General features: G+C 30.6%; 1 protein-coding gene across 1 annotated transcript; it reads left to right on the top strand.

The window, feature by feature from the left end:
- Window positions 1-23351: 23351 nt before the first annotated feature.
- Window positions 23352-25817, top strand: LOC100784346 (L-type lectin-domain containing receptor kinase S.4). Its single transcript, XM_003552142.5, has one exon. It carries the CDS (start codon window positions 23630-23632, stop codon window positions 25652-25654), a length of 2025 nt encoding a protein of 674 aa, XP_003552190.1. The 5' UTR covers window positions 23352-23629; the 3' UTR covers window positions 25655-25817.
- Window positions 25818-26023: the final 206 nt, after the last annotated feature.

Genomic DNA, 26023 nt, shown 5'->3' with positions numbered 1-26023 from the left:
GAGATGTAGGAAGTAATTGTCCTTTTTCAAGTGTGAAGACAAGTTAAAACATGTCTTACTACTGGCACCACCTATTTGCTATTAAAACGTGCCCAAGACAATGTAGGTATTACTTGAATTGACCAAAATGCTCCACACAACATATGCATGTTTTCGTGATGTATATAAGCAAAATAAACCATGAAAACAAGTTTATGTTGAGTATAGGAGTTTCTTTGAGCAATGAAAACTTGTTTTTCATTGTGTAGTAGAGAATGTGAATGCTAATAAACAATGAAAATGAGTTTTCATTGAGTATAGAAACTCATACACAATAGAAATTTATTTTTGTTGTGTCTTACCATTTTGCAACCTTTGATATACACCAAAAAAAAGTTTTCATTCTGTATAGGAGTTTTATACACAACAAAAATAACTTTTGGTTGGTATAGGAGTTATATACCCAACGAAACTCTTTTTTTGTGCGTGTATTTTACTCAGAAACGCAGTAGAAACAAATTTTTGTTATGTGCATTTGAATTCAGTGGTAGAATAATGTATCAGTGGAAGACAAAACATCATTAGTGGCAAAAAAAAAAAGAAAATTAGCATTAGGTTCACAAGTCTCGAAAAGAGAATATTCAAAATATATAAATTACAATTCGTCTCTTCTAAGATCAACGTATTCATGTTTAGTTGAAACAAATGAAGAATTGAAACCTCCTAAGGGGCTTAAAATTAAAGTGATCCACGAACCTCTCTTGTACAGTACCATTCCCATAGAAAATCCAGCGGAGGAAGTGGGACAACATCCTTTAAATACACTTGTAACAATCAAATGGATAAATGAGTTATTCTAATACTTCAAAATATATATGACAATTAGTTATATTATACTTGTACAAAATAACAATTATTAACAAAAGTAATGGCGATAATAGGAGAATGTGATTATGGTTCACTCTGAGAGTATCTTTCATAGTAAAATCCAATTTGAATTCTTAATTACTTTTAAATAAATCCTTTTGTGACATAACTTTTAACAACTCTTTGATTTTATGTCTTTTAATGGTAGAATCAATTTTCAAGTTCTTAAGTTAATGTGAGTGGCCTCATAATTTTTTTCTTTTTCTTTTTTCTTTCTCCTTTCTGCAATGCCCACCCTCTCCAACTCTGTTTCTACCCCCTCTCGTTGCCCCTCCGCTCTAGCCACAAAACTCCGCCGCACCACTCCAACTCCGCCGCCGACAACCACAACAACGCATGCCTCGAAACCGCCACAAATCGGAAGAGTGACAGTGGATACCGCGCGGAACCTGGCAGCCTCATCCAGATCTGCTTTTAGAAGGTACACGATGATGAAGGAGATAATAAAATGCCACAGCAACAGGCACACCAGAATCAAAGGTAGACGGCGGCGGTGCCCTCACGTCTCATTGCCGGATCGTCGCACCTTCGCCGGCGTGGCGAAGTTTGAAGATGCTCTCTTGTTGGGGTGGTTCCTCCGAAGTGAAAATCCGTCAACATATGCAACCCATTTTGTGTAATTTTAATTTTTTTTATTCAATATTGTTGATGAATTTTTGGACTGAAGTTGATCTTGTTGGATGAACAGTTATTGCTTTTCATCTGTTGTTTCTTCTTCATCTATTACTTTTCCTTTACTCCTTCAATTCGTTGTTTCGCTCCCAAATCCGTAGAACATTAGACATTAAAAGAATATTTTTTTTAGATCTTCAAGGTTCGTCTGAAAAAATCGAACCTGAGATATATCTCTAGTGGTTGAATCTTGAAAGAACATTTCTTGAGCTTAAAATTTCTCTCAATGATCCAGCGTTAAAAATACCCTAAGAAAGAGAAATACTATGCTTAATTTGGTCATTGGATAAAGTGGCCAACACCAATTTATAAGGAGAAGCATTAAGATAACACATGTATAAGTTGAAGAAAGTAAACGATATAAAGAAAAACAAAAGAAAACTAATAGCTACAATAAATATTGTAATAAAAAAATAACATAAAAATAATATACATGAATATAATAGCCTATCCATATCCGTATGTAACAAGTAATTATCCTCTTCCTCACAAATAAATTTTGGAGTACTTGCTTAAAAGCACACTAACTTTTTCTTGAATACTTTTTTATATTATTTTGATTTTTTAATATATTATTAATTATTTAATTCAAATTTTAATAAATGTATGATAATATATATGTCAATAACTTAGCAAAAAAAATATATGTTAATAAATATTTAAATGTATTTACGCATGCTCCATAAAATTGTTATTCCTAAGGTGAGGTGAGGTGTTATTGTAGGTAGAATGTTATTCACTTTAGTGATGTCTAACATGTTTTATTTTAATTTTCTTTTGAAAAAGTTAATTTAATTTATTTTTTATTTTTTTTATAATCATGTTATTGGAATGAAGTATCTAATACTTTAATTTAATAAAAAAAAATTACATGCTAAAAAATAACCATCTATATTCACAAATAAATTAAGAAATTGTCCTAATAAATACTAATTATACTCTTTTCTATGACTTCACGGGGCTTAGTAACAGACATTAATTTGTCTATTACCTCTAATTTTACCGTCATTAAATTACTATTCACAAATGATTTTTTTTTACATGAACACTTAATTTTTGCTATTATTCAAACTAGTTTTGTAATTATATTAAAAATTTAAAAATATACTTTTGAAATTTTGGATAATTTATATCCAAATTATTCTTTATTGTTCATTTGTTACTTGTACAAGCGAACATTGTTTTGTGGCGAAGTTGATAGTCTCTATTTGTGAAATATCGTGATTTTTTTGCTTTTGAAGCGTTTGGATTCCTAAAACTCGAAAAATGTTTTATGCTAGTGTGTTTAATCGTCTAGTATAGGTGTTTAACTATGCTTATTGTTTCTTTATAATTTAACTGCAATATTTTGGGTATGAATCATACTATTTAGAATTTAATTTAATCTGATTTTAGTCTAAATATTATTCATTTATTTATGGAACTAATGTTAATAAAATGTTAAGATTTAAGACGTTTGGTTTGATTGAGTAAGATTATTTTTCTAGTATGGTAGAATTGTTCTCTTTCTAAAAAAAAATAATCCTTTGAAGCCTTTTGTGTACCTGAAAAAAAAAGATAAATTAGAAAAAATGAAAATAATATAATCTTACCTAAAAAATGTTAAATCAAATGAAAGGATAAATTTATTTGAAAAAAAGAAGAAAAGAAAGAAATATTATTATTAAAGAAAAATTAAATATATAAACTAAAAAAGAAAATATAAACTAAACCTTGTTGGAGTAATATGATAAAGGTAAAATTGTATTTTTGGTCTCCCTAGTTGTTTCCAATTTCAATTTTAGTCTCCTTTTAAATTTATTCACCAATTTAGTCTCTCAATTATGTCAAATCATGTAAATGTGGTCTTCAAGCCCCATATGTGAACTGTCACAAAGAAACGTTGACTATCACGTGATTGGACATGAAAATGTGCGCTTAAGAGTCAGCTTTAACATTTTTTGTTCATCGTTCAATCAGAACGTGACACGTGTCAGTCAATATTTTGTGACACTCAACTTTCAAATCTGATTGGGGACCACATTTATAAAATTTGATATAATTAGGAACTAAATTCGTGAATAAATTTAAAATGAGACTAAAATCAAAATTCAAAACAACTAGGAGACAAAAATGTAATTTTGCGTGTAATAAAACTTCTCTTATCTTATTTGGTCAAAACCTCTCATTTAAGTCTTATGTATTATTACAATAGTTTGAAAGTAAAAAATGTAAAATAACATTAATAAATAAATATACAATACTATATATTAAAAAAATATGTAAAAAACATTCAAATAAAATTGAAAAACATAAAAAAAAATCTTACAATAGATAAAGAATAAAAAGTTTGATGTATTTGCTCCATTGGAACTGAATAAAATAAAAGGAATAAAAAGTATAAATAATTAACTATTTCAAAAGAAAATAATAAAAATGAAATTGAAAACAATAATAAGTTAAAAGTAAAGAAAATCTAAAATAGCATTAACAAACAAATTTTCAATATTAACATAAACAAATTGTGTAAAAAATATTCAAATAAAATTGGAAAAAATTAAAAAATATGGTAGAAAAAGAATAAAAAGATCATGTACTTGTATTTCTTGTTTGTATTAATCGATTTCTCTATTGAAACTAAATAAAATAAAATAAAGTGTGGACAATAATAAAAAATAACAATAAAATTAAAAATAACTATGTACATTCATGTATTTATATATTAAATTCGCAACCAAATCTCCAAAAATCAACCTCCCCATGCCGAGAGCCAACCCAACCTATACCTCGACCAAATTAATCCATTTAGTTTTTTATTTTTTTCTTTTGTTAAACTCATAAAAGTGTCAATTTAAAAAAAAAAATACAATAATTTCAATTTGACACAAACGCCCCCAACAGCCAACATATACGCCACCACCAAAATTTCAGTCAAAGGATCGGTCAAAACTTAAATAACAAATTTTTTCATCAAATGATTCAAAACCACTCAAACCTAGAAAGAGAGACGGAGAAGAAAGTGCGGTGTTGGTGTGGCTGGCCGTCCCCCCAACCCTTAGCCAAGGCATGGCTCGTTGTCCCGGGGCGGCGGCGAACCTCTGCTGCCTCTTCTTCCACCACCACCACGAGCCGTCCCCGCCGCCGGACACCCTCGGCATCCTCGCCTTCGACGCCGCCAAGACCATGTGCCGCCTCGTCTCCCTCTACAACTCCCATGACCACCAAGAAATCCTCCACCTCCGCCGCCACGTCATTAGGTCAAAATCCGTCTCTAAACTCAACTCCCGTGATGAGTGCTTCCTCCTCACCCTCGCCTGTGCCAAGCGCCTCGAGGACCTCAACCTCTCCGCCGCCACCGTCTCCCGCCTCGCCACGCGCTGCTCCGACCGCAACCTCGCCCGTTGCTTCGAGTCCGTCGACGCCCGGAAGCTCGAGTTCGGAACAAAGGACGTGGAGAGCAAAATTGAGAACATGGAGAAGCTCGTGTGTGCCACACAGAGCCTCCACAAGGCGATGGAGTCGCTGACGGAGATGGAAGCTTTGGAGAGGAAGATGCAAAAGTGGAGAGCCATTAGGGCAAACCATGGCCTAAAAGTGAAGGTTGAATGCTTCAATGATAAGATCATGTTTTATCAGAGATAGGTTGTTTATTTCAAGCAGGTTTCGCTTTGGAACCAGACATTTGACAAGGTTGTCGGGCTCATGGCGAGAATCGTTTGCATTGTTTACAACAGAATATGTTCGGTTTTCGGAACCTTTGTTACGGGCGATGTCAAACGTAGAAATCTAAACAACAACAACAACAATGGTGTTGTAAAACGACATATTGTCGAAAACAGTTGTTGTAGGATTGAGCATCGCGAGTTGTATAGGATGAATCTTTGCATGTTCGACCAAACCGAGGAGGCGTTGAAGAAGCGCGCGTGGGGGTGTTGTAACGCGAGGAAGAGAGCTCCTACCGGGGTTTTCCGGTTTCACCACGCGCCGCCGCGGGAGGGCGGCGAGGTGTCAGGTAACAACCATGTCATGAGGCTGGCACCGGAGAATACGGTTGGCGGGGCGGGGCTTTCGCTGAGGTATGCCAACGTTATTTTGTTGGCGGAACAGTGCATGCACGCGGCTGATGCCGTGATTGGGAACGACGCGCGTGTTGCGTTGTATGATATGTTGCCCGGGAGGTTGAAGGTGAAGTTGAGGGGGAAGTTGAAGAGTGAGTGGTTGGAATGGGAGAAATTGGAGGGCGGAGAAGAGGAGCATTCGGCGGCGGCAACGCGACGGCACGCGGCGGCGGCGGAGGTGATGGAGATATTGTTGCCAGTGGCTCATGACATGGTGAGGTGGCAGGCGGAGAGGAACTTGGAGAAGCAAAAGTTTGAGACGAAGCCCACGGTGTTGTTGTTGCAAACTTTGCATTACTCGGATTTGGAGAAGGTGGAGGAGGTCATTGTGGAGGTGTTGGTTGGATTGAGTTATATGTATTGGAACCGAAATTTATGATATGGTTTTGGTGTTTTTTCATTTCCAAGGTTTCATTTATTTGATTCTTTTTAAAAAAAAATGTAGTGATTTTACACTAGCAAGTGTGATGAGTCATGCATGTTTGTTGCCTTTTGCATGTACCACATGAAATATGTCTATAGAATTCTGTGTAGAGATCTTGAGTTTGTATCTTTAGAAACAGTGAAAGCATCGTATAGTCTATCACTTAGGGGTGATTTGCTTCAATATCTTGATCAATGCACTAGTGGTTACATTTGATGTCCTTGGGCTGGTTCAAGGGACAATGTTGTGGAGGTTGTAAAGCATAAACTATATATATATATATATATTGACAAATCAAATTTTGTAATACCATCTCTAAGAGCTAACTAATGATTAAAATGCATTTTGTACTTTTGGGTTTTAGACTTTCATTTATTAACCTGTTTGTTGTTTACATTTCTTATCCCGTCTCTCACAGTTGATTTGATTTTATTAGTGGATAATTCTACCTCTTTAAATTGTCCATGCTGACTCCCATATCAGCTGTATATTGTGTGCCATACTCATATTCTATATGTAGCAACTCACAATTTTGTCATCTCATTTTAAACAAATTAAAGTGATATAAAATATAGCTACGTACGAGTTTTGGGTCTTGATGGTTGTTGAGGGCAGCCTGGTCCATGGTTTGCTGGCGGCTATTTGATCTCGTTGTAAAGAATTCAATAAAATGAATACGAATATAAGATTAAACAATCAAATTAAAATTTTAAATTTTGTTATATCTAGTCAGTGTTCGTGTTCCAGGTTAAAACGTTGAATGCTGAAGCTGACTAAATAGTTTTGGTACGTGCTTAAAATAACAAAAAAAAAAAAAAACCGATTTGTGGACCTCGTATGTTATTTGATATTTTTTTTTTTATTGAAAACGGGGCTTAAGCCCAATAAAACGCATCTAAAGAACTGTCACGCAAAATGCTTGCTAGAGCATAAGCACGTCACTTTTTTTTACAATCATGTTATTTAATACTTAGGGAGGTAAAGAAATGGAATATATATATATATATATATATATATATATCAAACTATACCGTGATGAGGAATTCTTGAGCATTAAGGCATAGTCCACAATTTGACTTTTGACTACTATTAATAATGTTCCTCTATATAGATCCTGCCAGTGGCGAATCCAAGATCCTAAGTCAATGGGTGTAAATTATAAAAATTAAAATTAATGGGTTCAATTATATAAATATAGATAAATAAAATATAAAAATATAAAATTTTATTTACAAATTTAATGAATTTTAAAAAATGAGGGGATACAAGTGCACACCCTCAAGTGGCTGTAGGTCTGCCACTGGATCCTGCGTTGTTCCATTCTATTTAGGATTAGTCCTAATCGGACCTGTTTTTTTACATATATCTCATTATTTATGACTCTATTAATTTCACCTCTTTGGACTTGTATTGAATCCAGAAATAAGTTTAATTAGTCCATTTTTTTTTATAAAATATCTATCTACACATATATAGATAAATAATATATCCTCTGAATAATTCAAATCGAACCAATTGGAATAACCAATCAATAAAAAGACTCTAACACTCTACCTTTGTCATATATTCCATACATCACACTAGATAGATATCATATTCATGGAATATGATTCACTTTCAAGATGCCTTGATAATGAAATAGTAGACATGCGAGACTCAAAATCTCGTGTTAAAGAGCATGGAGGTTCGAGTCCTCTTCAAGATATAATATTGAGATCTCTTATTGAATTAAAATAAGTTCGACAACGAATCATGAAATCTTGGTGATCTTTTTCTCTATCGAATGAATAAATAATCTGTTTACACACTCTCCAAAGAATATATGCTTCAACAAGTGGATAACCTGTCCAAAAACAACATATCAGGAAAATGCTACTAGCACTTTAAAATTAAAGATGCTATAAGCACTTGCAAAAAGATTTAAAAATGACATACTTTAAATCTAAGTTACTGCCAAGAGGAACAACTGGTTAAGAACATTAATTCAATTAAATAAATATATTGGAAATCTTTTATTTAAATTTATCATTACATGAGCAACACGGTGGTATTAAACTTTACAAAATGCTTGGTAAGTAGCAGTTTCCTCTAGCATATATATTTAATTTACTTGAATGGAGTTTCATGCATACATGAGCTTGCGCATAGAGATTATAAACAGTTCAAACTATTTTAAGACACTAGGTTGTGTTTGAAATGTTTCTCTTTCTTTATTTTTTGGGTGGTTTGAATTATGTGCATAATCATTAGAAGGATGACAATTTCTGCGTTGGATTTTGGAGCACAAGAGGTAGAGACAGAGTGGAAAATTTAATTTATACACTACTGCTTTGGTTCTTCTTTTCATAATATTTGTCTTTTGAGATTATTTTCTAGAAATTAATAAATATTATAAAAAAAATTTATTCTAATAAAATAGTTGTTGAATTTTTATTTTATTCTTCTTTTTTCCATTCCCCAATAAATTTATGTGTAAATTAATTAAAAATAAGAAAACAAATAAAAATATAATTGATAAAGAATAATTAATATAATCTTAAGGGTTACAAACAATAGAAAAATATTTTTTTTTCAAAAGTCCAAAAAAGAACGGAATGAGTCCATCAAGCCGCTGAAGAAGGCTGAAACCTGAAATGCATTATTTTTTTTTAAAATTCGATATAAATGCATGATTTTAATTAAATTCTGAAGAAAATTATTGTCGGTATTATTTTAACCTTTGTGGGAAATGCTGGTATTGGTTGACACAGCAACATCAAACATAAAATGGTTCAGACTAAACCATACTGGAACAACATTTATGATTGCTATGGGCAGAAATATTTTATCCATGAGCATACCAGCCGTGTGTTCAACCAAAGTTAATGCGAGTATTGAATGAGGAGGTGTCAAAGACTCACACAGAATAAACTAATGCATGTGGCTTCAGCATTTTATATTAATGCTAGTTTTAAAAATTCTCTTTTGTAAATATAAATTTTATAGGATATATATGTTTTCCTTCTCATTGAATAGATGTGTTTGAAGCATTATTAGAAAATAGATTTTTAATATCGGTTATTAAAAACTTTTAATAATAATTATTAATTGATGTTGAAATTACCGATATCAAGTTATCGACATTAATATCGGTTGTTTAAAAATTGATGTTATTATAGCAAAAAATAACATCGATTTTTTAAAAAAGCGATGTTATTTTTTTCTTTCCAACATCGGTTTTTTTGATAAAAAGAAAATATTAGTTTTTCGAAAAAATGATGTTATTTACTGATAATATCAATTTTTTGAAAAATTGATGTTGTTTTATGATTTATTTTAAAATATCGTATTTCTTTTTTTAATTAGCAACCTATAATTAATTCATATCACAACTTATCGTTCAAAGTCGTATAAAAGCACATAAAATCAGCTATGCACCAAAAGTTATAAACAAAGTATATCAATATATCATGCACCAAGAGTAGTTATAAACATTTATAAACAAAATAACATATTATAAACAAAAATTTACAAATTGATAATATATTAGAGTAGTAATCTACTTTAATTACAAATAAAGCCAAAATAAAACACAATTAGAAGTTGTATCTGGAAACTCAAATATAATTAATTTGAGTTCCAAAAGCAAATTCTGAGTTAGTACAAAAGTTCTTCATCCATTTCCAATTTTTGCGGTCTTCCTATGATGATTATAAACTATTCTACACTCCGTCTCTTCCAAGTTTAGATGGATGAATCCTACAGTTTTCATAAATGAGTACATGGTACTCGACACATCTTGAAATGCAAAAGAAATACATATTAGATAACTATATGATATCAAAATTTGACATACAAAGAGGAGTGTTTAATTACTCACCAAACTACTGCAAGTCACTTGATGACCTTAAAAGTGACTGAGTTAGAAATTTGATGGTACAAGGAGTGTCATTTAGGGAAAGCTTTTGGTTCAGAGCTACTTTTAAAGATGTGAGGAGGAAAACACTATGTCCATAATGGGTCAAGGTGACCTGATGATTTCCAATGAGCCCACAGAACTCTTTAAGTTCTGTCCATCCAGCAAGTAAAGTTGGGCTCACCAGATCTTGGTTATATGTGACAGAGTGCATGTTGCCACTAGAGTGTAACAGATGTCAAGTAGGCTCTAGTTCATCCTTCCATCTTACAACAAATGACATACTCACTTCACCGTAAGACCACATTTAACAAGTAAATTAATATAAGTAAAAATACTATTATATATCAAGTCATGTTTATTTTAGAATAGTCTTGGAATAATTTCTAACCTGATCAATAACATGAACAATGTTGAACATCTCATCTGATTCTTTGTTAATCTTCATCATTGTATTAGCCATTTCCTTTCAGTTTTGTTGATGTTCATCCATGGTTTCTAAACTCCATTTACAATATAAGCATGACATTAATATGCATGATACATTTGACATAACTATATGATACCAATAAATTTGTACAACCAAGAATTCTTTCACCAGCACAATATGATATTCCTATTTTTCGGGCCTAAGGCTGTGACAAAATTCTCACACCAGCACAAAGTCCCATTAACAAGCACATACACATAGAACCATGCAAACCAGAAACACAATTATGCAACCAAAGCCTATTTTCTAGTAGTGTGTACATGAAGCTACTACCATATACATACCCAGAAAGCCACAACTATATACAATAGGATGCACTACCATAACTTAAAAACACATGTATAATTTAACTTCCATGGTAATAACCGCAAACCAAGCAAAAATAAATATAAAAAAACAGCAACCCTACCATAGCTTACGAACACAAGCTTCATTAGAGAATCACAATAACAACAACACTACCATAGCGTTTACCACCATTATCAATTTCAGAGAGCACATTTTCAGACATAAAGCAAAGGCATTGTGATGCCGTCACCACCTCACCCGTGTTTCGTCTTCTTGAAACCAAATAGGGCTTATTTGTCACGAGGTATGGAGAAGACGAAATACGACTAAGGTGATGACAACATAACGCTGGAATGCGAGGAAGAGAGAAAGAGTGAGTCACTGACCAGAAACGGAGAGCGCGCGAAGAGGAAGAAAGAGAGAACAACAATGCAATGGCGAGAACGATGGAAGAGAAAATGGAAATGGAAAGCGTGAGAAGAGGAAGAAGGAGAAAAGGCAAGAAATACTAATGGAGAGACGACGACAACGCCACAACACAAGGACGACAGTGAGAGAGTGAGAAGGAGAGAACGAGAGGAAGAAAGAAAGATCAGAATAAGCGTGGGAAGAGGAAGAGTCTAGATATTTAATTTAACTAACACAACATCGGTATTTTGGAAAAACTAATGTTAACATCAGTTGGTTAACGTTGATTTTGGGAAAACCGACGTTAATGCGATTTGGTTAACATCGGTTTTTGAAGAAAATGACGTTAACATTAATTAATTAACGTCAGTTTTTGAAAAACCAATGTTAACCAACTCATGTTAACGTCGGTTTTCCAAAATCGATGTTAACAAGATCATTTTAACATTAGTTTTTCCAAAAACCGATGTTAACCAACTCACTTTATTTACGAATATACCACCACATTTTTGTTAACATCAATTCTCTAAAAAATTGATGTTAACGTAATGATGTTATATCCATTCTTTATACTAGTGAAGAATGAACATTAATTATTACCAATTGCTCATATTATATTGACCAAAGATGAGCATTGAACATCTTATGAACATCTCCAAGTACAGAATGTACTCTATTGGATTTTGTAGAATCAGTTAGTTAGTTAGTACCTGTTGAGTCATTGACAAGCGTATCAAGTCGTCAAGTAATGTTTGATAAATAAAGGTTATCGTCCCACGAAGACTTGTGCAATATGTAGTAAATATAAAATTTTTTTACTATTTAAACTAACGAATAAGCAAGGATCATTTGAACATAAAATTCAACAATAAAGAAAAGGCAAACAAAGCAAACAATTATGATATTTTTGGGATTTTTAGTTAAACACACAATAAAATGATAAATTTCAAGTGATAAAGGTTGTTGGGGTTAGATTTTTCCGAATCAAACTCTCTTTACACTTAAACATGATATTCAACTTGTAGTTCAATGTTCATATCAATCATAGTTTAAAAATAAAATTCTAATCCCTAATTCCTTGGGTGAAAAGACCTAAATTCCTTCATTAAATGTCAATCCCTTGCACATTTAACAAATAAACTTGCTTTAAGCTCAATGACCCAAAGATAATCATTATCCCTTATCATATTCCTAGTTCCGAGGTTTAATGAGCATTTTACCATAGTTCAAGATAAAGAAAGTATTTTCCAATAATAATTTCATCCAAAATCAAGTTAGGAGTGGTAAAATCATAACAAGCATGAAACATAGAAGTAAAAAGCTAACATTGAAGAACAAGATGAATATATAACACTATTTCAAAAGAAATACATGAGAGCATAAGGTTCGAATACAATCTAACCCCAACAACGAAGGTTTAGCTACCCATCTCCATGAATAGCAACCAAAAGCAAGGAAAGTGAAGGAACTATGGGAGAAAAGAGTTAGGGAAGAAGAATTTTAGTAAAGAATGTGTTTTTACAAAATGAGGAAGCGTGTCCTAAAATGCACAAGACAATTTATAAAGATAAAAAAAATCTACACTTAAATGAGTGCCTACTCAAGCTAAAAACTTCGAGCTTAAACAAATACTACAGTTCTGCAACTTTGTCCAAATTCAACTTGAGCCAAAGCTATATTGCTGAAGTTAATTTTCCTTTGCAACTTTCTTTTTCATCTTCTCCAAAAAAGAACTTCAATATGGGTTCTCCAATCTTAACTTAAGCACATTTGAGCTGAAATTTTAACTTCAAGCTTTCATTAAACCTTGTTCTAAAAAAATGTTATTCAATCCAATTAAAAAATCCTACAAAGTGGTCCATCAATAAGCATGTGAAATCTAACAAAATAACAAGTTAAAGAGAACACCCTACAACTTAACAATTTACATAAAAAGACATAAACAAAGTCCTAAATAAGGGAAAAGATGAGATAATTTCCTAAATTCACATGTCTCAATTAAGTATTTTTGGCAATTATCAATATCTAGTCAAAATTAAATTATAATTACCTTTTGGTTTTGCTAAATTATCATTTCCTGGAACAAATAAGGTTTATAGACTAGTTTGATTACTTTGCTTCCTCAAGTTGGATTTTTTGTATTTAATGTTATTTATGTTTCAGCATGTGTTTCTATTAGAGGGTTGAGATTTAGTTTTTCTGTGTAAATAGACAAATTTTCATATACTTTTTTTATCTTATTATAATTATCATGTAAGAAAAAAATTTAATTTCAAAATACTTCTTATGAACTCATATATAAGAAAAAATAATAATCATATATATGTTGACCTTAAATATAAGTAGATGTAACTAATTTTGTCTCATTTAAAGCTATTATTTCTAAAATATCATCATTTAATTCTAATTCTATTTTCAATAATTCTTTTTTATCCATGATAACAGGTTTCAACAAAGGATATTTTAGAAATAATATTATTTTTTACTTGAGATTAAGAAAATTTAATGATATCAACTAATTTTCTTAATCGGTGTAAAATTAGTTATATATGCTTATATATGAGTTTAGAGGGAGTATTATCATTTTAGTTTTTCAATATATTATTAATTATTTTTTTCCACTTATATCCCTTATGATATCAATGATATAGGTTACAAAAAATAAAAAAGAAATAAATAATGATAAAGTTAATTTTATAAAATTATCATTATTTTTTATTTATTTATTGATTTTTTTTAATTTATATAAAGCAATTTAAGACAATAATTAAAACACGACAGAAGGAAGTAAATAATTATTCTTATGACCTGGAACTTCTTTCATTGTTATTAAAACTAAGAATATCTGTCTATACGTGGTAACTAGCTTTTAATAAATTCATGGATTCATCATTAATTTATTTTCATATATACTAATTTGTTCTTTTTAATCTTTTCAATATCCCTCTAGAAAATAATCTTTTCAATTGCTTGCATCACTAAAACGGGGTTAAAGGCCATTGGATCGTTTACTAATAAGAGCTTACTTTCTGTCTAATTTTAAATTATTCAGAATCTACTAAAATTGAAGTTAATGGTCTATAATATACGTAGCAGTCTACATAAGCATGTCATGTTTGACCGTATGTTGTGGAACATGTGCTTGTGTATACTATATCCCTGGTCACTCTCCGGAAAAAATGGACAATTGATGATAATTTTTCCTCTCTTTAAACGGATATTTGTTGTGAAACATGATGATCCATGCCTCGACAGCTATATTAGTACCATTGGAGTAGATTTTGTAAGCATTCGTATCCTCCATTCAACCTTATTTCTATGTTATTTTGAAAACAAATATGTGACTAATTGCTTACCACATATAATCACAAAAGAAAAAAAATGCTTACCACATATATGCTCCATTCTATAGAAAATCCGCATTGTGATGCAATACAGGAAGACTATTAAAGTTCAAATAGAAAGTTATTTTTCTTTTTGTTTTCTTTTTATCACTTGTGTTCTTTCTATTTTTCCTCCTGTTATGACTTACTTTTTCAACAATACTTTTATTTTTGGGGTTAACAGGTAAATGAAATTTCATTAAATAAAATATCGGTAGAGTCTTGAATCTAAATCAATTCATGATTTTTTTAGCGACTGGTTTTTCATTTAAGGGGCATTTATTAAATAAAAAAGTTAAATATTTAATAAATATAAAAAATGTCCCATGCATGTAATAAATCTTATCTCTCAACTTGATCTACATTACAAATCACAAGTTAAAATAATTTCAAAATTTCTAAAACTAGAAATATATGTTGATAATAAATTGAAGTATTAAACTACACAACGGTTTTTGTCTCGAGATTACTTAAGAATAGAATAAAATAAGACTAATATAAGTTTAATATTTTTGTCCTCTTCAAAAGAAAAAGTTTAATATGTTTGTCGTTTAATTTGAAACAATTTTTTTAAAAAAAAAAAGTGGAAGAAAGGCAAAAGAAAAACAAGCTAAACAAGGATAAATTAGACACCTATAGATGGATCAAACAGGCTAAATAAAACTAATCATTTTGAGTATCTAAATAACATTTCTCGAATCAAGAAGAAAAAAAATTAACCTCACCCAAAAATGTTAAAATACATATCTTCATCTTGCATTTTTGTGTTAATCAAAATTAACATTTAGAAAGTGTAAATTAGCACAAAAATGCAAGATGAGGGAAGGATTGAGAGGCTGCCGTGTTCCTCACCCAAGCTGTTGCTGTAATTACTAAGATTTTTTGCCCAGATTTAAAGTCTTTGGTTTGTTCCTGCCATATGAACCTTCTCCATTATGGTCGGTCAGATAATTCCTAATTGGACATTTGGACCCATCCCATCACTGGCTATTGACTTGCATAACTTATAATTGCATCAATTTTTTTTTTCTATATCACAAATATTTTTATTAGAAATAACAATTTTTTCTTTAAATATTTAACAAAGATATATACTCAAAGATTAACACGGGTAAAACTGAAACAACCATATATCAATTGCCTCCTATAACATTGATTGTAACACATCATTTTTCATCTTAGAATATTCCATGCATCATGCAACTAGAGTCTAGTGCACTATTGCAGTAATAATAGACAAAATAGCAAGTCATCAGTTTGAGGAAAAAACCGTGTTGAGTCTCGATCATGACGGAACGGATGTTAGTCAACTGACAATGGAATCCGGTTGGCACGATTTTTGGTTCAGGATGGGTTTCAAAAGTGCAATTTATTTTGGAGTAATTCTTTTTACAAGACTTAATAATTTTTTGGCGAAATTAGTAAATAAGTTAAACCATAGGCATATATATCCTGAGTTTATTTTAATCGGTGTCAGCCTCTATATGATTTCTAATTTTAATATATTATTTATTATTGATTAAAATTTATTAAAAAATACAAAATTATGATATGATTTATTAAATAAGAGTAAGATTCACAAATTTAATTACTTATTAATAAATTTCAGTTAATAATACAAATATTTAAATAATGTGTTAAAAGTGTTTCTTGACAAAAAAATTTTCCTTAATTGTCGTCCTAACCTAGAGATACGTAACATTACCAAGTACTAAACAATAGAAAAAAGATTAATGAACATTCAAATGTTATTACAAACCTAGAGATAAAGAGATACATTCAAATGTTATTACAAACCTAGAGATAAAGAGATAGAAGAGAAAAATATAGGTATAATAAATAATATTATGATATGACAGAAAGAGAAAAATAAAAAAGAGTGTTTATTAAATGTCTTTAAGAATATCTAAATATTAAGACCCTAAACAATAAAATGACTATGAACAACATTCCTTTACACAACCACACTGAACTATATGAAGTCCAGAACCCTCGGTCTCGAGCTTTGCCCCCAGTAATAGAAAAAGAAAAAAAAAATCTACACAGCCACTGAACCATACCCCTATCAAGATAATGTGGATATAAATATAAGGGAATGGGGCTTTAAACGTTCCTTTTATTCCAAATATAAAGAAAAGTAATGATACATGTATATGCACACTTTTGGAAAACTTTACCAACATTCATAATTTTTTTTATGTCACATCATAATACTTATATTTTTTTCCCTCATTTGCTGTATAATAACATATTAAATATCCATGAACTGCAATGTGAATCGTTCGGAGCTTTAAGCATCTATAACAATATATAATAGAGATAGCCTCTTTTTTTTATTTACTTTTATTTAAGCATCTTTATCCATCAATTATTCCACTCTCTCTATCATAGTTGATATTTTAGCTCTCAAATGCACATTTTCATTTTTATTTAACTTCCGGTTTTTTCTTTTACTTTATATTTTATTTCAAAAATGTAGATAGGCGAATTTCTCCTTATGGAAATAATTTTTGAGGATATAGAACTCAAGGTTTAGTCCCCAATATACATTCCTATATCCAAACTATATATTTCTTCAATATACAGTTAGCAAATAGGTTTGGAGTAATGCACTAATGCCTGAATTGTAAGTAATCTTTCAAAGATTAGATTAGGGATGTATTAGTTTGTAGATAAAGAGGATAATTAAGAAAAGAAATAAACGGTAAAATGATATAAGATTCACACTTTTACATTTTATTTTAATTCAAAACTTTTATCTTAATTTATTTATTTTTATTTCTTTTCATCCTACCAATAAAATATTAGACTAAGACAAAGGGAGAGAAATGTGATTGGCTTGGAGACAATATGTGTTATTTTAAAATCCCCGGAGTTTTATTGATTTAGAGTATTTTTTTTCTATATAGGACCGTTTTTAAATTATTTTTAAAGATGGAATAAGTCGTGACACCTTTTATAAGTCATAATATTTATTATAATTTATTATCTATTTATTTTTTAACCTAAGTCATAAAATTATTTAGGACTTTAATTTATTTTTTTATTTATAACTTCATAGTTATTACTTTTTTTTATTTTATGATTTCAAAGTCGTAAGTTTTTTTAATTTTTTTATTTTACGACTTTGAAGTCATATTTTTTTTTAATTTTTTTATTTTACTGTTTTATATATTTTACTTGTATTTTTTTGTTTTCAATTTTTTTAAAATGGTAAATAACTTTATTCATTTAATTATTAAATAAGTATTTTTAATTTTACTTGTTATTAGTTTTATTTAGTATCTTGTATATTTTTTATGGTTTTATTTAATATGTTATATATTTTTTAACATTTTTTATTTAATATATTTTGTATATTTAAAATTTAGATAATATTTTAATAAAAAGAGATACTAAAATTTTAAAGCACTTTAATTTTAAAATTTAAGACATTTAAATAAAAATTATATGTTTTTAACAAAGAAAATTAATAATGAGACGATGCTCCAGAACATTCTAGATATGCGTCTTAAATTATTTTAAAATCGACATCATCTCATTATTAACTTTTTTTGTTAAAAAATGTAATTTTTATTTAAATGTCGTTGATGTTTAAATTAAAGTGTTTTAAAATTTTAGTATCTCCTTTGAATTTTAATATATCTTTTTATTAAAATGTTTTCTAAATTTTAAATATAAAAAATATATTAAATATAAAAATATCAAAAAAATATATAAAATATTTTAAATAAAAAATATAAGATATTAAATAAAACCATAAAAAGTATACAAGATATTAAATAAAAAAATAACAAGAAAAATTAAAAATACTTATTTAATAATTAAATAAATAAAATTATTTATTATTTTTAAAAAATTAAAAAAATACAAGTAAAAAATATAAAAAATAAACAAAAAATCATTAAGACTTAAAAGTGGTAGAAAAACTTACGACTTTACAGTCGTAAAATTAATTAAAAAAATAAGTAAATAATAAGTCGTATTATGAGTCCACTCTCGTAACGACTTTTTTTTTTTTTTGAATAATTTGGAAACGATCCGTATAAAAAAATCGGGGAAAAAAAAATCCCAATCGGTAAAATTCCCTTATCTACCGCTACCCACTATAATCTATTCACCTCCAATAACAAGAAGCAGTTACGGAATCTATTCATCCTTGGGCCTTGGCACCCCACCAATTGTCCAATTGAATAAAAGAAGCTGCATGGTTTTGATCTTAAAATTTTCTTTGGAATTCAACTCAACCTTATACAAACAAATAGTAAATCAGAAGATAAACCCATATTCCTTAATATTCTATGTGCTGTACGTACCATTCTTTCCAGTTATAACGCAGCAATTGGAACCTTTCTCATCTCATCTTCTTTAGAATAGTATCATGATAAGATTTGACTCAGGGCATAACTATTTGGAACATTATTGGGCAATAAGAATATCTTGATCATCAAGACACCAACAATTTTAACTTGAGGAAAAAAAAAAAACTGTACTCAAGTGTGGAAAATTTGTGATATAAAGTTTAACCTACGGACATTTTTTCAGTTGCGCTCAGTAATCATAGTATTTGTTAATAGACCACATTTTTTTTTGCTGTAGCGCAAAAAATAAATAGTGACCTCAAATAAAAAAATATCACTCTTTTTCAGATGTTGTCATACTTTTAATACCACGAATTTTTAGCTGTAGACAAATACACTAAGCTACAGCTACAATATTTAAACTATGCCTATATAATTGTTGTCTAAACCTATAAGACAGTTTTTTAAGTGTTGTCATACACGTTATATGTTTAAGCCACAATTATAAAGGAGAAAACATATATATTTTAGATAACACATTTTTTTAATGTAGACAAATAGTATAGGCAATGATTATATAATTTAGACCGTGATTTTTTTGTTGTAGTTTTTTTTTATCAGCCAACATTAATTTTTGATATTTTTTTTAAATATTAGTTGGAGAATTCGAACGGACGCAGGTCTCTCTCTCCTTTTTCTTTCCATCCTTAAACTCCCTACGTACCCCCAACCACCAAGCCTTTGTAACTCCTAGTATATATATAGTAGATTGGTGTTTAAACCTCAGTTATGTAATTATTTATCATTCATTAATATTAAATAATTATAGAAATATCTAACTCAAAATAAAGCATTAATACAATTTTTTTTAAAGAGGATGAACGAAAAAATGATTTTTTTAAAGAAAATAACAAGCCTCCATATCCATATGACTTAGTTTGTGTTTGGTTGAGACGAGAATAATAAAGTAGATAGAAATAAAAAGCCTAAGATGTAATTTTGATCATCTTATTTTTTTTATATTCATAATTTTAGTCTTTTTTTAATTAAAATATTTTGTTTCTCACTTTAAAAAATTTATCATTTTAGTTCTCCTATTTTTCAGTTGAAACATTTTCTGCTTCACCTTTTTTACTTACTAAACAATTTTAATTCAACTATTTTTCTTCTATTTCATTCTATGTTCTAAACCAATCAAATTTTACTTTTACCCAATTTCTCTCATATTTATCTTCTTTTAATTTCTTACTTATTTATTTTTATTTTCTCCCTTTCTTTCCTCATAAATAAACAAAGGCATTAAGATGACGGGTCATAATTAAATGATATTGAGAGTATCTTTATCCGTGAAACTAAAAAAAAAAGAGAGACTTATATAGCTTTTTCATCATTTTTTTATGTACATTAGCAAATAATATTTTCTTGGAGGTAGTAGAGACCAGAGAGTACTACTTCCGTCTCTATTTATAAGATATTCTTTTAAAAAAATTCTTATATATAACTCTTTTTTTACTTGTTTATTGTATTAATTATTTTTAATCAAAATACCTTAATTTATTAAGTTCATAAATAATAAATATTATGAATTATGTCTTTTTCTCTCATGAGAATTGGAGAATGAGAGAGTTTAACTTTAATCATTAAAACTTTACTACTATATTATTCTTTCTCCATATATTAATTATTTAAGAATAATTTTAAAAAAATATATAATAACGGATAAATTTAAGACTAAGTCTAAGATAGTTTTAAACAACTCCGGCTACAGATATTCTTGCAAATAAATTTCTTTTATAAAATTAAGGAGCATGCGCTGTCTATGGATTAAAATAATCTTGAGGCATAGAACCCAAAGTTTTTGTCCCAAATTCGCACTCCAAAAAGCTACTAAATTTTATAGTACATTTCTTTAATGCATAGTTGGCAAATGGGTTTGGAGTGTTATGCTGGTATGTTGAGTCGTCTTTCAAAGCTTAGACTAGACCAGGAAGATAAAGTGATGTGGACGACTTGGAGAGATTTTATGTGTGTTATTAATGATTCCCTTACCCACCCCGCAATATCAAGAAGCCTTTTCAAATTTTAGCTCATATTTATATCCTTTGGATCCCTGGTGGGATAGCTTTGAAAATTATGATCATAACTAAATTTGATATCCCTAAACAGGTGGAAAAAATGATAAAAGGAGCGAACAAACAGGAAAAAAAAAAAAAAGATAGACACTTCTTAATGTTTTAGATTAGATTGCTTTAAATTTGTATCGGATGAGAAAGTCTTACATGAACATTTCGCTCTTACTGTGAGACCCAAATCATCATTCTTGCCCCTTAATTAGGCTTGAATGGAAGATTTGATCTGATATATCATAAAGTGTCGTATTACTTAAGAGTATAAATTAAAGAAAATTCATAAATATTTTTTTTCTTTTAATTCATCCAGAAATTTTTTAAGGATAAAATTATAATAAACGATCGAGCATCAAAATAAATAATTCCTCAAATAATGACTCTAACTATGAATAAGAATTTGAGTTCGGAACATATTCTTTTCTTTTTATATTTATAGAATAGACATTTTGTAGTATATTCATCCCTTAGTAGTTAGCAGTTAGCACCCTGCCAATCGAATAAATGAAGGTTGTGCGTTGAAACCATTTGGGTTTGTAGTGAGTCACTTGTTCACCTTGTTGGCCTTAGAAAAAGAGTATAATTAAGAAGAATGGAAGATTGACCACTGTTTCCTTAATCTTTATTTGTTGTACCAAACGTTCTTTACCATCAATGACGACAGTTGAAAATAGTTGGTATCTTTTTTTTTATCTCGTTTTAGATAAACATGATAAGATTTGACGCAGGACAAGTACATATTGGTTCAATAAGAATATAGATAATCAAGAAGCAAATAATCCGTTCAAACTCATTAGAGCCACCAATAAAAATCTTGTTTTCTCATTTCATCTCAGCATAACCATGGAGCAAGTGGTTCAATTTTTTTTTTAATTATACAATTCTTCTTTTTATTATAATCAAGAGTTCAATTTGTTCTGTTAAATACTAAAAAATTCAACTTAATCCTCTAAATATTAAAAACATTACAACTATTCAATTAACCTTTGTGACCAGAAAATCTTCTCATACAGGATTGTCTATATCATTCCTTTCACATAGATCAAATGATAAAATTTCATATTAATGAAAAAAATATTTATTATCTCATTTATATAGATTAAAATAAAAATTTTCAAAATATATTAAAATATGGATCGATGTTCAACTTTGACAAAAATTAATCCATACAATCTTAATAATATACAAATATAATTTAATATTTTGATCGATAAAGCTAGATCACATTCTATATAAAATTATTAAATGATGTAATAATTATTTCAATTATATTGATATAATTTCATCCTTATCATATACACTTATGGTACTGTATAACTATTATAAACATCTGATTATTTTATTAATTTATATTTTTCACCAATTATAAAATTATATAACAAATATATACTCATAAAAAAAAACTACAATGAGCCAAAATGAATCATGGATCCATTATTGTTTAAAGAGAAATATCTAAAGAAAAGACACAAAATAAAATCTAATAAAAGTGACGAGAATTTTTTTTATAAAAATAAATACATATTTAAACAAATGAAGAGAAATATATAAATATATTTTTTTTAAAAAAAATCCATCTCTTTCTCTCGAGACAGTGCAGTAATCTTGTTACCATTAAAGATGACAAGTACGAATTAGAGAATGGGAATTAAAAGAAGCATCCAAGTCAGCGTTCATTAGAATTTTGCACTAGCTTGGCATTGAAAATGACAGTACGAAATAGAGGATTTAAAATTATAAGAAGCAGCCAAAGGCAGTGGTGCCCAATTCCCCCACTTATCTTGTATTTTTGCCAAGTCTTCCATCTAGACTTTCTACTAAATCGGCTAGATTAAGAAACACGATTTTCATTTTTAATTATTATCAATTCATCACCACATTTATTTTCTTTATTAGTTCATTTCCACTTTATACACCACAAAAAATGAGTTTGATAGGTTCATCATATTTTTCCAAATTGCAAAGCCTCGAAAATAAAAGTGCACATGTCACTCTCAACATGTTTCCCTTTCAGTTCAGGAGTTTAAGAGAGGGATGGATGTTCCGTGTCTTATCTCATAACTAATTCAGGACCATGCGATCTAAGTTGTAAAATTAAATATATAATATAATTATATATATTTAGTTATAATTATGTAAAACTTAACAAATAAGAAATAAAACTAATAAAATTAGAATATATAATATATTTTATAAAATAATAGTATCTATTTAACTCATAAGTTCACAAAATTAAAGCAGCATTATTTAGTTTTGCTAAAATACACCAGAAAAAGTTCTATACAACATTATTTCTCACAAAACTACGTGCATTTTTGTTCCCTTTATTGGAAGGGTAGACTTTTTTGAATTCTTGTGTAACGCTTTCGCTTTCACTCTCTCCTCTATAACTTCTTACCCATGTGAACCATTCATCGTGTGCTTTTTTCATTTCATAATTCATATCATTCCTCTTTACTCTTTAGCCACCCTCATCTCTTTCTTCCTTCAAGATCTATCTCACCAACCTTTTCTCTATTCAACAACAACAACCTATTATGCTTGTTCTTATCTCATTTTACACCACACTTCCATCAACTTTGTCATATCTCAAACTCTTCTTCTTGTCTTTCTGATTTCCATCTATTTTCTTGTTCATCATGGCTACCCTTTTGAAAATTTTATCTCTTACGGTGCTCCTTTTGATCCCAGTTTCATGCCAAGTTGACCAGCTTCTCTATGCTGGATTCAAGGATGTTGGTGCTAGCAACCTAACCATGAATGGGGTGGCTAAAATAGAACATAATGGAATACTCAAATTGACAAATGACTCCAGCAGGTTAATGGGTCATGCTTTTTACCCATCACCTTTTCAACTAAAGAACTCCACAAGTGGTAAAGTTCTCTCCTTTTCTTCCTCTTTTGCTCTAGCTATTGTCCCTGAGTACCCCAAGCTAGGTGGCCATGGCTTAGCTTTCACAATAGCAACTTCTAAGGATCTCAAGGCTCTACCTAGCCAGTACCTTGGCCTCCTTAATTCAAGTGATAATGGTAACATCTCCAACCACATCTTTGCTGTTGAGTTTGACACTGTGCAAGACTTTGAGTTTGGGGACATTAATGACAACCATGTTGGAATAGACATCAATAGCATGCAGTCCAATGCTTCTGCCAATGTTAGTTTGGTTGGTCTCACTCTCAAAAGTGGGAAACCGATTCTAGCTTGGGTTGATTATGATTCTCAATTGAATCTTATAAGTGTTGCACTTTCTCCAAATTCATCCAAGCCCAAAACCCCACTCTTAACCTTTAATGTGGATCTTTCACCCGTTTTTCATGATATTATGTATGTTGGGTTCTCTGCATCAACTGGTTTGCTTGCTAGCTCTCATTACATCTTGGGTTGGAGCTTTAAAATCAATGGTCCAGCACCACCCCTTGATCTCTCTTCTCTCCCACAGCTTCCTCAGCCAAAGAAGAAACAAACATCTTTGATAATTGGGGTTTCTGTCTCAGTTTTTGTTATTGTGTTATTAGCCATCTCTATTGGCATTTACTTCTACAGAAAAATCAAGAATGCTGATGTGATTGAAGCATGGGAGCTTGAAATTGGGCCACATAGGTACTCCTACCAAGAGCTCAAGAAGGCCACTAGAGGTTTCAAGGACAAAGAACTTCTTGGGCAGGGTGGTTTTGGCAGAGTTTACAAAGGAACATTGCCAAATTCCAAGATCCAAGTAGCCGTGAAACGAGTTTCGCACGAATCCAAGCAGGGCCTTAGGGAATTCGTGTCAGAAATCGCCAGCATAGGCCGGCTTCGCCACCGGAATTTGGTTCAATTGCTCGGCTGGTGTCGCCGCCGGGGCGACCTCTTGCTTGTGTATGATTTCATGGCCAATGGGAGCTTGGACAAGTACTTGTTTGATGAGCCAAAGATTATCCTAAATTGGGAGCACAGGTTCAAGATCATAAAGGGTGTAGCTTCAGCTCTTTTGTATCTACACGAGGGCTATGAGCAAGTGGTGATACATAGAGATGTGAAAGCTAGCAATGTGCTGCTAGATTTTGAGCTTAATGGAAGATTAGGTGATTTTGGATTAGCAAGATTGTATGAACACGGGGCTAACCCAAGCACCACAAGAGTGGTGGGTACATTAGGCTACTTGGCACCTGAGTTGCCTAGAACAGGAAAGGCAACAACAAGCTCAGATGTTTTTGCATTTGGGGCACTATTGCTTGAGGTGGCTTGCGGGCGCAGGCCGATCGAGCCTAAGGCATTGCCAGAAGAGTTGGTGTTGGTGGATTGGGTGTGGGAAAAGTACAAACAAGGGAGAATACTTGATTTGGTGGACCCAAAACTAAATGTCTATTTTGATGAGAAGGAGGTGATAGTGGTGCTGAAATTGGGGTTGATGTGCTCAAATGATGTGCCTGTTACTAGGCCTAGCATGAGGCAAGTGGTGAGGTATTTGGATGGGGAAGTTGAGGTGCCAGAGGACTTGAAAAAGCCAGGGGATATAAGTCACCATGAGGGGTTTGATGAGTTCTTGCACTCACTTGCATCTTCATCCTTTGATAAGATGAGTTCAGGCTCCAATTTTGGAAATAGAGACATGGAGTCTAGTTTTCTTTCCTTTGCTAATTCACCTCATTCCCTTCTCCATGGCAGAGGGGAAACTAGGTGATTCTGCATTATACTGAGCTGTGATATATATACTTTCTTTACTTATCTTTTCTCACTTGAAAATTTTCTTTTGTTTTTACATGATATGGTGTATGTCTCAATTATAGAAGATTTAAGATTTTAGATACGATGAAATGAGAAAAATCAGTAAGATACAATTGTTATGATGCCTTCCCTGGCACCCCATTTTTGTTGAGTCGTTATCTCCCCCTTCATTTCTTAAAATAGCTAGGAAAATCTTAATACCGATTAGATGAGCTTTCGTTTTGCTTGCTTCTGCATTTTTTGTTTCTTATGAATGGATAAATATTATAATGTAGTTTTAAGTTGCAATTGTTGTTGTTCAAAAAAAAAAAAAAAGGTTGCAATT

Source organism: Glycine max, chromosome 18, assembly GCF_000004515.6.
Source record: "Glycine max cultivar Williams 82 chromosome 18, Glycine_max_v4.0, whole genome shotgun sequence".
In the NCBI taxonomy this organism is placed as follows: domain Eukaryota; kingdom Viridiplantae; phylum Streptophyta; class Magnoliopsida; order Fabales; family Fabaceae; genus Glycine; species Glycine max.
The sequence above is the reverse complement of the archived record's forward strand: the minus strand, read 5'-3'. Positions and strand labels throughout refer to the sequence as shown.

Bases quoted from the DNA above. Each gene is read 5' to 3' on its own strand.
- LOC100784346 (XM_003552142.5), top strand. From the start codon at position 23,630: ATGGCTACCCTTTTGAAAATTTTATCTCTTACGGTGCTCCTTTTGATC.